This window comes from Dysidea avara, chromosome 7, assembly GCF_963678975.1.
Source record: "Dysidea avara chromosome 7, odDysAvar1.4, whole genome shotgun sequence".
NCBI lineage: Eukaryota > Metazoa > Porifera > Demospongiae > Dictyoceratida > Dysideidae > Dysidea > Dysidea avara.
Window position 1 is genome coordinate 12,147,533 of NC_089278.1, and position 12,024 is coordinate 12,159,556.

A 12,024-nucleotide genomic window follows, 5' to 3' on the forward strand; every position below is an offset into this window, starting at 1 on the left:
AGCAGACCACAACTATGTGATACTGGAGTATACGGAGTAGTGCAACCTTTTCACTGATTTGGCGTGTCCGATGCCTCAATTCGTCTGGTGTAAAGGCGCGTAGGGGACTGAGAAAGGAATCCAGCAGGTTGACTCCCGTTTGCAAGCTCCCGAAAGTTGTTCTTTATCGCGGGGAACAAGGAACTTTTCTCTCGAGTCTACCAGTTTAAGAAGGTTCGTGTGAATGTAGAATAATTGCTTGAGAGAAGTTTGGGCTTCGTATGCTGATTAACCTGTCTATGTTGCTCGTGTGGTTGGTACAATAGGTAAATGGCGTTACAAGAGCAATTATCCTTGTATTTGTTTAACACCATGCGGTGTACATCAGCGATACATAGAGGTGACCAATTAAATTATTTGTTGGACTAAGTAATGAAGTAGACTACTGAATCGTCAGCTGATGGCCTCACAAGCTAGCGTGTAGAGTACCAGTATAAACTAGATCACTGCTCTTAGAATAATATGACTTAATATTAAAATGATTTTGGGTAATTATTGTTACTCGTATATCTTGGGTGACTGATACATTATTACAGTGTGATGGCTCACCCAGCAGCAATGGCAGTAAGTCATATGGCCCCAGCAACTCCAATAAGTATGGAGCGACACATACATCAAACAAATGAACGTCTTCATGTCATTCGACAACAACTTGCCACACCAGCTGGATTTGTGACTGCAACACGAGAATTACTGGACTGGTGCAGTGATATTAGGTTAGAATTTCTGTAATTGTTCTAAATACTAGTAAGATATTATTATTATTATTACTATTTGTGTGAATTGACCACAAATGATTGTCAGGGGAGGTCTGTGCTAACCACATCTGTGCAGTGACTATAAGGTGACATCAATACTAACTTTAAATTAACTTCCTAACTGGACTACTAATGATAAATAAAGATGCATTGGGGAAGGTATGGGTAGTACCTTCACCTTTTTTGTTTGTGTTTTGTATATGAGGATGACTGTTGGGTCAGGATGGCCCATCCTTGGTGGTTTTAGGCCTCACCCTTGAGTTTACATTTCTGAGAATTATCTATAGGTTTGTGGCAGTCACCACAAGAGTATTTGCTTATTTTACTTGTTTACTTTGTGCCTCAGCATCTTTCTATTTGTGTTTATATTGGTCAATAAAAATGTTTTAAACGAACTTTACTTGTACAATTGCACAACATTTAGTTGAGTGATCACAAGTGTGTTGAATATTGTGATGTGTTAGCAGGAAATGATGTGATTTTCTCAACTGTATCCTGGTAATGGAAATGAGTTATCCTGAGAGCAATTGTACCGAATTTCACTTAAAATTTAGTGCACAAATTCAATTGTATACCACCACTCTTGTAGTCTTTCCATGTGTGTGGTGACTCAGCCTATTTTATATATAGTGGTGTCCCAATAATGTTACATAATTTAGTGTGAGTGTAACCTGCTTAGTCACTTACCCTAGTCATGACGACGTACCAGTGTAACCTGGCCACTTATCAGTGTAACCTGGCCACTTATCAGTGTAACCTGGCCACATGGTCATCATGACTCACCAGTATACCTGGTCATGACTTACCAGTGCAATCTGCCATTGTAACCTCAGTTCCCAGTCTAACCTGGTCACTGGCCAGTGTAACCATGTACCAGTTTTTTTTTCTGTTCACTTTCCTGACCAGTTACCAGATAACATGGAAATTTTAAGATAAGGTGAACATGTCACCAATTTTTAAATTAATTGAACTTTGAAGGTACAAAAGTACTACACTATATATATATCTTATATCAATAAGTGGAGTGACTTAACATTTCAAGGTGCACTTACTCTCTAGTAGTAAGTGTAAGTGGGTCCAATACATTGGAGGGAACATTTTCAAGGCATCCACTTCTTTAAGCCTTACAAGCTGTAATTCAAGTAGCTTCTTTGTATGATAATTGAGGCTGGCATGTGTCCCTAAGTTTAGCTTATACACCTGGCATTAGTGGCAAGTGTTTAGTATATTCACAAGTCCAGGGGTTACACATTTATAATGTGGTTATAATAGGATATGGTGTTGTCGTGTAAGTGGTATTGTACTGTGTGATATGCTACCCATGCGGTATGCAGTCAGGGCTCTTATTACAACAATAGAGGTGATACAATATTTTAATAGATGATGGAACTATTTATCATCAGTTGCTGTCTTTAAATACATTTCATTGTCCTGAGATCACCTTTAAGGTTGTGTATGACCAAGAGTAAATAATTCTTTATTATAATTTACTCTTGCTATGACTGTGTAGTCAGTGTGTTGTTATCCTACCTGTGTCATGTTGGTGTTAATATCCCACAGGGCATTCCAGCCACATTTTGAGAGCGGTCTGATGAACTGTCTACAGGTGGTCAGTAGATTTGCAGCCAGTCCAGGATTTGATTTGGAATTAGGTACACCTTAGTACTGTGTTTATGTGATCCTTGGTACTATCTGTTGGGTGCTCCTCACGTTGTGCTCTCTTTTATTTGTACAATTTCTATGGTAATCAACAATGTGTAGTGTATTGTGGGGTAGGCATCTATGAGTGGGTGAAGTATCTAATTGTAAGTACAACATTATGAATTAAGAGTAAAGTTGCTATTGGTTGGTTTCCAAAGCAGGCAATTCAGTTTGTGTAGTAAATCTCTTACAAAGCAAATATGATTTTTGCTGATGCACTAACTACAGAGCTAGACACAAGACTTTATGATGCAAATGCTGACACTATCAGCAGTTCAATGATTCCCTCTTAGGGGAGTATACTATGTATGTGGTTAGTGTGGCTTTGGAAACCTTGTAGTGTAACACACATATGGCTTTACTTAGCATGGTTTACACAAGTTATTTGCAGCACATGTTGGGTGAAGGGCGTGTTTACTTTATTTAACTAAATATCTGTTGTTATTTAGGATACCGATTACTGGCTGTTTGTTCTCATCACAAGGAGAGGTTTTCAGCCAAGTTTTCTGGTAAGACATGGGATTACAGCTTTGTTTACACTTTGCTGTAGTAGTGAAGCCATACCAGTATTGTGTTATGTTATGGCTTCCTGGAGTTGTGAATGAATGTGTTTGTGTGCTGTGTTGCTCATAATGCGAGGGTGCAATGTGCCCCACATCATATAAGCATGCAACTACATTGATACCTTTGCTGAAATACCTGACTCCTTGTAATCTGATGTGCTAACAAGTTTGTAGTGCTTAACTAAATTATGTATCTCTGAAGGTGAAGAATGGCCATATACATTGATATCTGTGAGGATTTTTTTACAGAAAATGGAGCAATATTTTTGATTATCATATTCACAGTTTTGAAGTGTAGTTTTTAATGGGATGTTGGTTGGTGCTGTTGGCATGGCTCTGCCATTTGTGGTTATCCTAGCTTGTGATTGGCTGTTTTTAATATGCTGAGGTGACCAGAAGCCCTAATATGACGAAGTGTGATGGCTTCTCTCTTGATCAAGATTTAGTACTCTTTGAAGGCACTAACTAAACACCCTATGGCATTAAATGTTTGACTAATGATTATCTACATAATAGCAACTGTTACACAAGTAGTTAGGGTCTGTAATTTAATACTGAGTCATCATTTAATGTGACTGTTTCAAGTTACACCTCAGAGGTGTGTAGGTTGCTAATTTCCTGGTATAGGGACTGAAGGTTATATTCAATTAGCTGTACCAGCTTGCATTGTTAGTTGTCTTGTAGTGAGTGTTGTTTTTAACCTTTGTCGGCAACCCTGAGGCTATGTAATATTAATTTGTGATAGCAATCTTTCCTTTGTAGGCTAATTTTTAAGGTCGTTAGAAGAGTAGTTAAAATGGATGTATTACAATAATTCTATTTCTAATTTTGGCGCAAGACGTTTTTGGTGTATATTCTATCTTCTGTGTGTGCGTGTGCATGTATACATACATGTACGTTTGTCTGAAATAGTTGAAATTTTGTCATGAAGTGTTATTTGAATGGTGGGCGTGGTACCTCACTAAGAAAATTCTGACCAGACATTTTATTACTTGAATGTAATAGTGTGAAGTACTTAACACAATTCGGCACTTATGGGTACTAGCCACAGTACTGGTACACCCTGTAAAAATTCAACAATTCCTGATGTACCAATTGTTCCTATTCTGTGTGCCAAGTTGTGTTTGTTATTTAATCCTGTATCTTAATTCTAGTGGTGTGAAGTACCTCACACTAGAGGAATTCATTGTGGCCTTTTTTGGCCAGCTGTGACTATCAGCTATCAACAACATTAAAACCAGTAGAGGTAGCAGTTAAGCAGTTTAACACCCTGAAACTTTTGAGTTTGCTGTGATAAGTTTGTAGGCCTCAAGAGTAAAATAAAGTGATGCTGTGATAAGCAAAATCATGAGGTAGTCCTACTTGATAACCACATAGTGCCTGTTTACATTATAAGCACATCCCAACAATTAGTTCCCTTCTATATTAGGAAGTGCAGCTGAATATAGTTACACAAGCGTCCTTTGCTGCACTTCCTGTAGATTTGCTTTTTCTAGGATATATGCTGTGCTTCAAATATATATACTTATCTAGCAAGGATCTCTTCTTCTGTGTGCAGGGCATTTTTGTACACTGATAAGGTTTTAATGTGTTTGTTTAAACACATGTAGTGTTAAGTAGTGTGGCTAGGTAATGTGGCTTTTTTTTTTAGATCAACAGAGTCCATATAGTTACCATGGACTAGGAATATATCCAACATTCATGGCCAAGGAGCTCCAGTAGTTTCTATGCTTTTCTTGTTTATGCCCAAGAGTGTAATCTTGCTAATATTCAACGTATTTTCACCAGCCCAGCCGTAGTTATTATACACATGCAGACATACACTTTACAGCACATGTTGCCTACAAGGATAGCTTTATAAAATATGGTAGCTTTAGCATATAACACTATCTTTGTGACTGCTGTGTTGCTTGGATCCAAGTGGCTGTGATTGTCACTGGGAAAACTGATCTTGCAAGTATCAAGAAGTGCCAGTTAAAGTAGATGGTGTGTGCCAGTGGTTAAAAATTATAAATCCACATATTTTATACTGAGAGTATCCATGCACTGTACATGTAGCCAACAGAAAAGTTTCATTTAGGTTGACTGTATCTCCAATGGGTGGTAGGAAGAATGGAAAGGGGATACCGTATTTGACTGGTTAGTAGCCGCGGCTTGTATAATAGCCATCCCTGGATAGTAGCTGCTCCACAGCCTAGAATTATTATAATAAGAGCTTCCCTCAGATAAGAGCTGCAGCTTGTATCTGAACATGCTGTTGCATGTGTTGATAAGACACGTTTGAAGCAGAAACCTGGCAAAGGAGTTGTTTTAAGCCAGGAAATAGCATTTTTGAGAAAAGTTAGAATATTGACAAATGATTAAACAAGGCCAGTCACTCGTGAATCTGTATAAACGCTGTGGGCTGCTGCCACACAAGCCCATAGTAGCCACCCTCGGATAGTAGCCGCAGGGTTTTGCTTGCTGAAAGTTATAGAAGCCGCGGCTATTAACCGGTCAAATACGGTATGTACTAGTGACAAACTATGCTGAGTTGTGGGCCGTTCAGGGCTCATAAAGCATGTTATACATTGTGCTGTAACACTAATAAATTATTAGTATACGTAACTCGGACATCTAGAATATGAACTATAACTAATCATATTTTTATTATTGTATGCACACTTATTGACTCATATAGTCTGTAGCACCTAACCTCGCTCTAATTTTGTATAAGGGTCTAAACATCCAAGATTGTAATATACAGCTTTATAAAGTCATAGTTACATTGACCAGTATTCCGTCAAGACCCCCCCTGGCTTGCTACTGGGCTTGAAAAAGTCATCCAGCAAAAGCAGACCTGGTTGATCTATAGAGTGAAATTTGATTGTGTATTGATTTGTGTTTGTGGTGGAAAAGGTCAATGGTGTCATGGGCGACAAAACCAGTTTTTCCAGTTCTAGCCATAGATTTCTTTTAGTAAAGGATATTTTCCCTCTAATGTACATGTACATTGTCAGTCTTCTGTGTAGATAATGGAATGCTATTTGGTAGCCATAAATATTGTAGTGTAATGATAAATACTGTGTAGAGTTGTGCCTTGGTGATAATTAGATCATCTTCTCATTCCTGTGGTGCCTTGCTTGATTTGCAATCGTGGGTTGTATGTATGCGTATTTTTTATTGTTATAACATTGGCATGCTGAAGAGTAGGTGTGATGTAGCCAGTAAATGCCACTAGTGTCAGTGTCATTTTTTTTGTGCAAGTATTTTTCTCTAACCTTATTCATATGCCTTGTACAATATATGCAAAAATTAGATACCTATGAAAACAACTGGCTGTACGGCTTTCTAATGTTATCAGTTGTGTTTTATTAGTTTATTGTGTGGTAATTGTTGGTCAATGATAAGGTATTCATGTCCTCCATGTACAGAGATAATAGAGTATTTTTCACACACTTGTAATCAGTGTTGGGAGTAACGCGCTACTTATGTAACGCTTTACGTAATATTATTACTTTTGTGGTAACAAAGTAATATAACGAAATACGCTATGAAAACAGGTAATATAATGCAAGATACTTTACTTACAAACGTAACGCGTTACCTAAGTAATATAATTACTGTAACGAGTCTAATATGACGTAATATTATTATTAAAAGTAACGAAGTTACTAATCTCATTAGTAATCCTCTGAGTAACGCCTAACCACTACGAAGTAACGAGGCCTACTGAATGAAGCTTATTCACTAGCTTCTTACTTATAACCAAGGTTTGCACATTGTCCAACAACACAATCATGTCACGTGATAAGGTGGTAGTTTCACACGTGACAGTTTAAGGCTGTGGACACAAAGTAATATAATATGTAATATTATTACAGTTACTTTATTTTATGGGTAATATGTAACTGTAACTAAATAGTTCTGTTGCAAGTAATATGTAACTAGTTACTTTTACAAAGTAACTTGCCCAACACTGCTTGTAATAATGATAATGGAGATAGTTTTTGTAGCTTATTCTTAGTTTACAGTTGGTTAGCTGACTGCAATGTGATCTTCACCAGGTGGCTAACATCTTGTGTTAATCTTGTAGTATAGTGAATGGCTGCATAGAAGATGTACGACAGCCTGTATTGAACTTTAATTATGTTTGTTCATTTATGGGATGTCAAAATCAAATTTTATTGTTAGTTATAATGAGTGTTGTCTCTGTCATCATTGTGGCCTTAGTATGAATAAGCTTTACTGCTGTTATTTGTGTTTACTGAACAGCCATGTTGACACAGTGGTGTGAAGATTTGGGTCGTCTTTTGTTGTTGAGACATCAAAGGATGGGAAATCCCACCCCTATTGGATCACCTGATCCAATGAATGCTCACATGATGACAAAATCGATGAGCCCAGCTCCTAATGCTGTTCCAAACAGGTTAACACCAATTCACAGACGGTAAGTGTGTGTGTTAAATGATCCAATATACTATAACTGGTGTAGTACTTGAGTATGCAGTTTCACTAATAGGGATAGCATTACTGTTTTTGTTAGTGGAAATATTACAAGTACATGTTATGTTTGTGTATTAGGGATATGGGTATGATGTCACCAAATGATACACCAGTTAACCCTCTATCAATGTGGCCACCTGAACAAGAATATGCACAACATCCTCATCCTCCACAAAGACCTCATCCCCAGACAGTGTCTGTGGTTACTACAGTGTATGGCACTGTATCGATCACCTCCTGTCCTACGGACAGTATGCAGACTCTACCTACAGTAACTACAGCATCATCGAACTGTGTCAAGTCTTATCCTGGACATGGTAAAGAGACCAGTAGTGATCAGTGGAATGGTCCAGCATCAGCAGCAGCTGCAGCCGCTGTAGCTGCTGCAGCGGCAACTGCTACTGCGACTGCCACAGCAACAGCTACAGCTCAACTAAATCACAATCAACCCCAACACGAAATGAATAAACCTGATCAGCAACAGCAACCAGGTGGTGTAGTAGGTGTAGTAGGGCAGAAACTCGTACAACAGCAACAACAACATGTAATGGATGATCATAATTTTAGAAGAACTCCTACGGCAACTAAACCAATGTATTCTCAAGACCACAGTACCACTCCCGGTGTCTTACCACAACAAACCATGCAGTCACAGGCAATGTATCCCAACCATGCAGCAACTCCTTCGCCGTCGATTCCCCCTCAACCTCAACTACACACAGCACCTCATCCACAGACCTTGCAAGAAATCCAACCCACAATACATCCAAATCCTAACCTCCAATCTCCCATGTACCAGCAACATTCCATGCAGCGTATGGTTGCACCTAATGTGCAGGCACACACCCTTCAGCAGCCACACACCCTTCAGCAGCCACACCCTCAGCAACAACAAGCTCAGTATATGCATAGCTATGGTGGGAGTGGTCAACCGACTAGTTTACAACATCAACAGCAGTACAGTCACATGCAGCAACAGCAGCAAATGATGCAGATGGGGTCCCCACAACCATCGCAACAATATCTACCCCAGTACTATTCTCAAACTGGCCACATGGTACAACCAAACATGCACCATCCTCAAGTGATGCAGAAACAAGTTGCTTATGACATGCAATATGGCAGGGAACGGCCTAGCTCACTGTCCCTTGAAGATGCCCAATACCAAAGAGAACTGTTGTATTTACAGCAAAAACAACAGCAACCACCTCCAAAATACCCATACGTTGCTCCGTCACCTCAACAAAAATACGGAGGTATTTATACAATTTTTGTTGTAATTATTGTTAATGTTTACTTTTAAATTTAGCTTTCTCTCCGGTTCCTCCTGCACAAGGAGGCTACTATCCGCAATATGCTGCTAGTCCAGAGACAGGACAAATCTATGCTAACTCTCACAGATCTACACCTTATGTAGCCCAGTCACCTGCATCAGTACAATCTCCATACCGTCAACCTGGTACTCCGTACTCCAATGAGACTAACATACAAACCATTGATACTCAAGTGACAGGTGCAGTGTGTTGACTTTGTACTACTTTGGGTTGTGAATGGTATACATTTTTGTGTAGAAGTATTGAGATTGACATTCCCCATTCGTGATGGAGTGTTACTTAAACCATTTCAATTGGAGCATGGCAAGAATTTGAGTGACCACTACTTTCAGTTGAGAGACTCAGTGCATGGAACATTGCTACAAAGGTGAGGGTTTTATTAGGAGTGTATATTAAACATAGCTTTTTAATATGCTTTGTATTAAAACTTTATAGAAATGATTTGGAGCTGCAGTTTAAGTGTTACCATAATGATGATAAACAGCAGTTGTGTAACTGGCCAGCTAGTATATCAATTAGTGTTAATAATATTCCACTATCCATTGATCGACCCACACACCAAGGGGACAACAAAACACTACACAAACCATTACACATTAAACAAGTCTGTCAGCCTGGCCAGAACTCTATACAGATAGCCACCTCTGCGTGCTGTTGTGTAAGTGGATGTGTGCACTGTCTTTCTTGATGTGTCCTGTGTGTGTTACTGATAAGCACCTCTGTGTCTCATGTTCACCACATATTCTTACTTGATGTGTTGTCTGTTGTGATGATTGAATGATGTAGTTTACGAACACTACCGTCGAGTTGTTAATTGTTTACTTTCTTCAATAGTCACATTTGTTTGTACTTCAACTGGTTCATCGACCCAGTGTATCATCGGTACTACAAGGTCTTCAGAAGAAGAGATTGTTACCATCAGATCGTTGTATCATGAAAAGTATGTAGCTAGTTGTCTCTGCTGTTGTGATGATAATTGTGTGTTTGTCTGCTGCAGTACGCAAGTGGTTTGCTCTCAACAGTAGTGTACCAGATGATGTTCAACAGACTGGGGTTAAAGTGTCACTGAAGTGTCCTATAACTTATCGTAAAATAATGCTACCAGCCAGAGGAGGGGAATGCAAACACATTCAAGTAATGAATTGTTGTTTATTACAAATAATTTATGTCTTTGTTGTTTAGTGCTTTGATTTGGAGTCATATCTACAAATGAATTGTGATAGAGGAGCATGGAGGTGTCCTGTGTGCAAGTGAGTATGATATGGGTCATTTGTGTGCCACACATTGATAACTGTTTGTTGTATAGTAATAATGCTCAGTTGGAAGGATTGGAAATTGACCAATATATATTTGAAATACTAAGAAGCTTAAATGAGTAAGTCAGTAGTGCGTACAATCCGTACATGCATGTGTGGTGTGTGGGTGCGTGTGTACATGTAGTGCGTGTATTTGACTGGATTTGCAAGAACCCCACATGTTCATGCATTTTTCTGATTCTCGTTTTTCTAATTCTATTTCATTGCATTTCTATATGCATTTCATTTGTAAGTGAGCTTGCACGAACATGTGTGATACTTGCTGATCTGGTCTCATGTATGCATATCTGGTGCATGTGCACAAAATCATATTTGTGTTGTTTGCTAGTATGTGTTTATATTGATTGTTTCACTCAGGAAAAATGTTGATGTTGAAGAAGTCACTATTGATCCAGAAGCAAAATGGACCTTTGCTGAAAAGAAAGATGGAACAGTTAAATCGGAACCTGAAGGTGCATTAACTAATATATACATGAACTTATATTTGTTATTTTTTAAAACTTTTTTGTCATATCACTACATAGCAAACATGAGTTTGTTATTCTCCGATAGATGCTCCACCAACTAAGAGGTGTAAGATGGAGTCATCTCCACAGACTAGTGGCAGCAGCCCATCCCTCAAGCTACATGACACACAATCTACATCCACTTCATCGTCGGCATACATGAACACATCTACTAATAGTGGGACATCATTAAACTTGCAAACATCCTCAGCCCCTCCTCCTAATGTAGTGATTCCACCACAGCACACTAGTAATCCTCCATCGGTTGGCTCTACTGCGTCACAATCAGCCACGCCTATCCAGCTGCACCCACCTACCGGTCCAGTTCATGCATTGTCTAACCAGCTGAATCTACAACAGAACTTTTCACCACAAGCAAGTGGTAATGTTCCACCAGGCTCAGTCAGCGTACAACAACAGCCATATGCTCATTCTTACCCCTCCTCTATGCAACAACAGCAGCATCACCAAGGAAATGTGTCCACCAGTTTTGTACACCAAACATCTCAACAGCACTCAACTACAAGTACTGCTGGCTCTTCACTATCAGCTACCAACAGTACTATCGATTTTGATTCGGTAAGGAATAGTTAGTCTATACCATATGCCTGAAAATGTTCCATGAAAAAACTTTCACAAACTGTTTGATTTGAACTGCTTCCTGCTTTCATGCAGTTCCACTTGTCACCCACTTTCAATAGGAGAATTTGTTTAATAATTAGCTAGTGAACAGCATGAAGGTTGAATTGTATTACAATGAAACCTGTCTAATCAGATCACTGCATAAGAGGTCACCTGTCTAAGATGACCGGAATAGACAGGTTTCACTGTAATATGATACACTGTTAATTATTGTGTACATGTTTTCAGGCATTAGATCTTGGAATTGACCAATTCCCTGACCCATCTGACCTGAGCCTGTTAAACTGCCTGGATACTGATGCTATTCCTACTAATGAGGAGGACATTCTGTCAATGTTGAGCAGCTAGAACAATGATTTTAATTCCATTTCATTAGACTTTTATTATTTTTTTTGACTGACGTTTAAACATGACTGATGACAATTTCCATATCGTAACACATTTCTCATTCATCCCTTTGTATTTTTAGCTATCACAAAATTATTACTATTATATTATGGTAGTTGATTTTTTAGAGAAATAAGTTGTATGCATGTTGTGAATGTTAAATTATATAACTGTATATGTTGTATATCTATAATTCATTTTGTTAAAGCAGCTAAATGGGCACATCTAGGGTACCTTTATGGTATAGAGATAATGCTTTCCAGACTGGATGTTTGTTTGAGGATGTTCCATAC

The 12,024-nt window shown here is 38.6% G+C and overlaps 1 protein-coding gene across 2 annotated transcripts; it reads left to right on the plus strand.

Moving 5' to 3' along the window:
- The first annotated feature begins 53 nt into the window (after positions 1-53).
- Positions 54-11,938, plus strand: LOC136262138 (zinc finger MIZ domain-containing protein 1-like). 2 transcript variants are annotated; one of them, XM_066056293.1, is made up of 16 exons: positions 54-213; positions 576-755; positions 2,358-2,449; positions 2,948-3,007; positions 7,316-7,490; positions 7,625-8,802; positions 8,856-9,059; positions 9,118-9,247; positions 9,316-9,538; positions 9,715-9,820; positions 9,878-10,014; positions 10,063-10,130; positions 10,187-10,255; positions 10,554-10,648; positions 10,749-11,281; positions 11,573-11,938. In XM_066056293.1, exons 2-16 carry the CDS (start codon positions 580-582, stop codon positions 11,690-11,692), a joined length of 3,366 nt encoding a protein of 1,121 aa, XP_065912365.1. In that variant the 5' UTR covers positions 54-213; positions 576-579; the 3' UTR covers positions 11,693-11,938. The 2 variants fall into 2 exon arrangements, with proteins under 2 accessions (XP_065912365.1, XP_065912366.1); XM_066056294.1 differs by having other exon boundaries at positions 9,121-9,247.
- Positions 11,939-12,024: the final 86 nt, after the last annotated feature.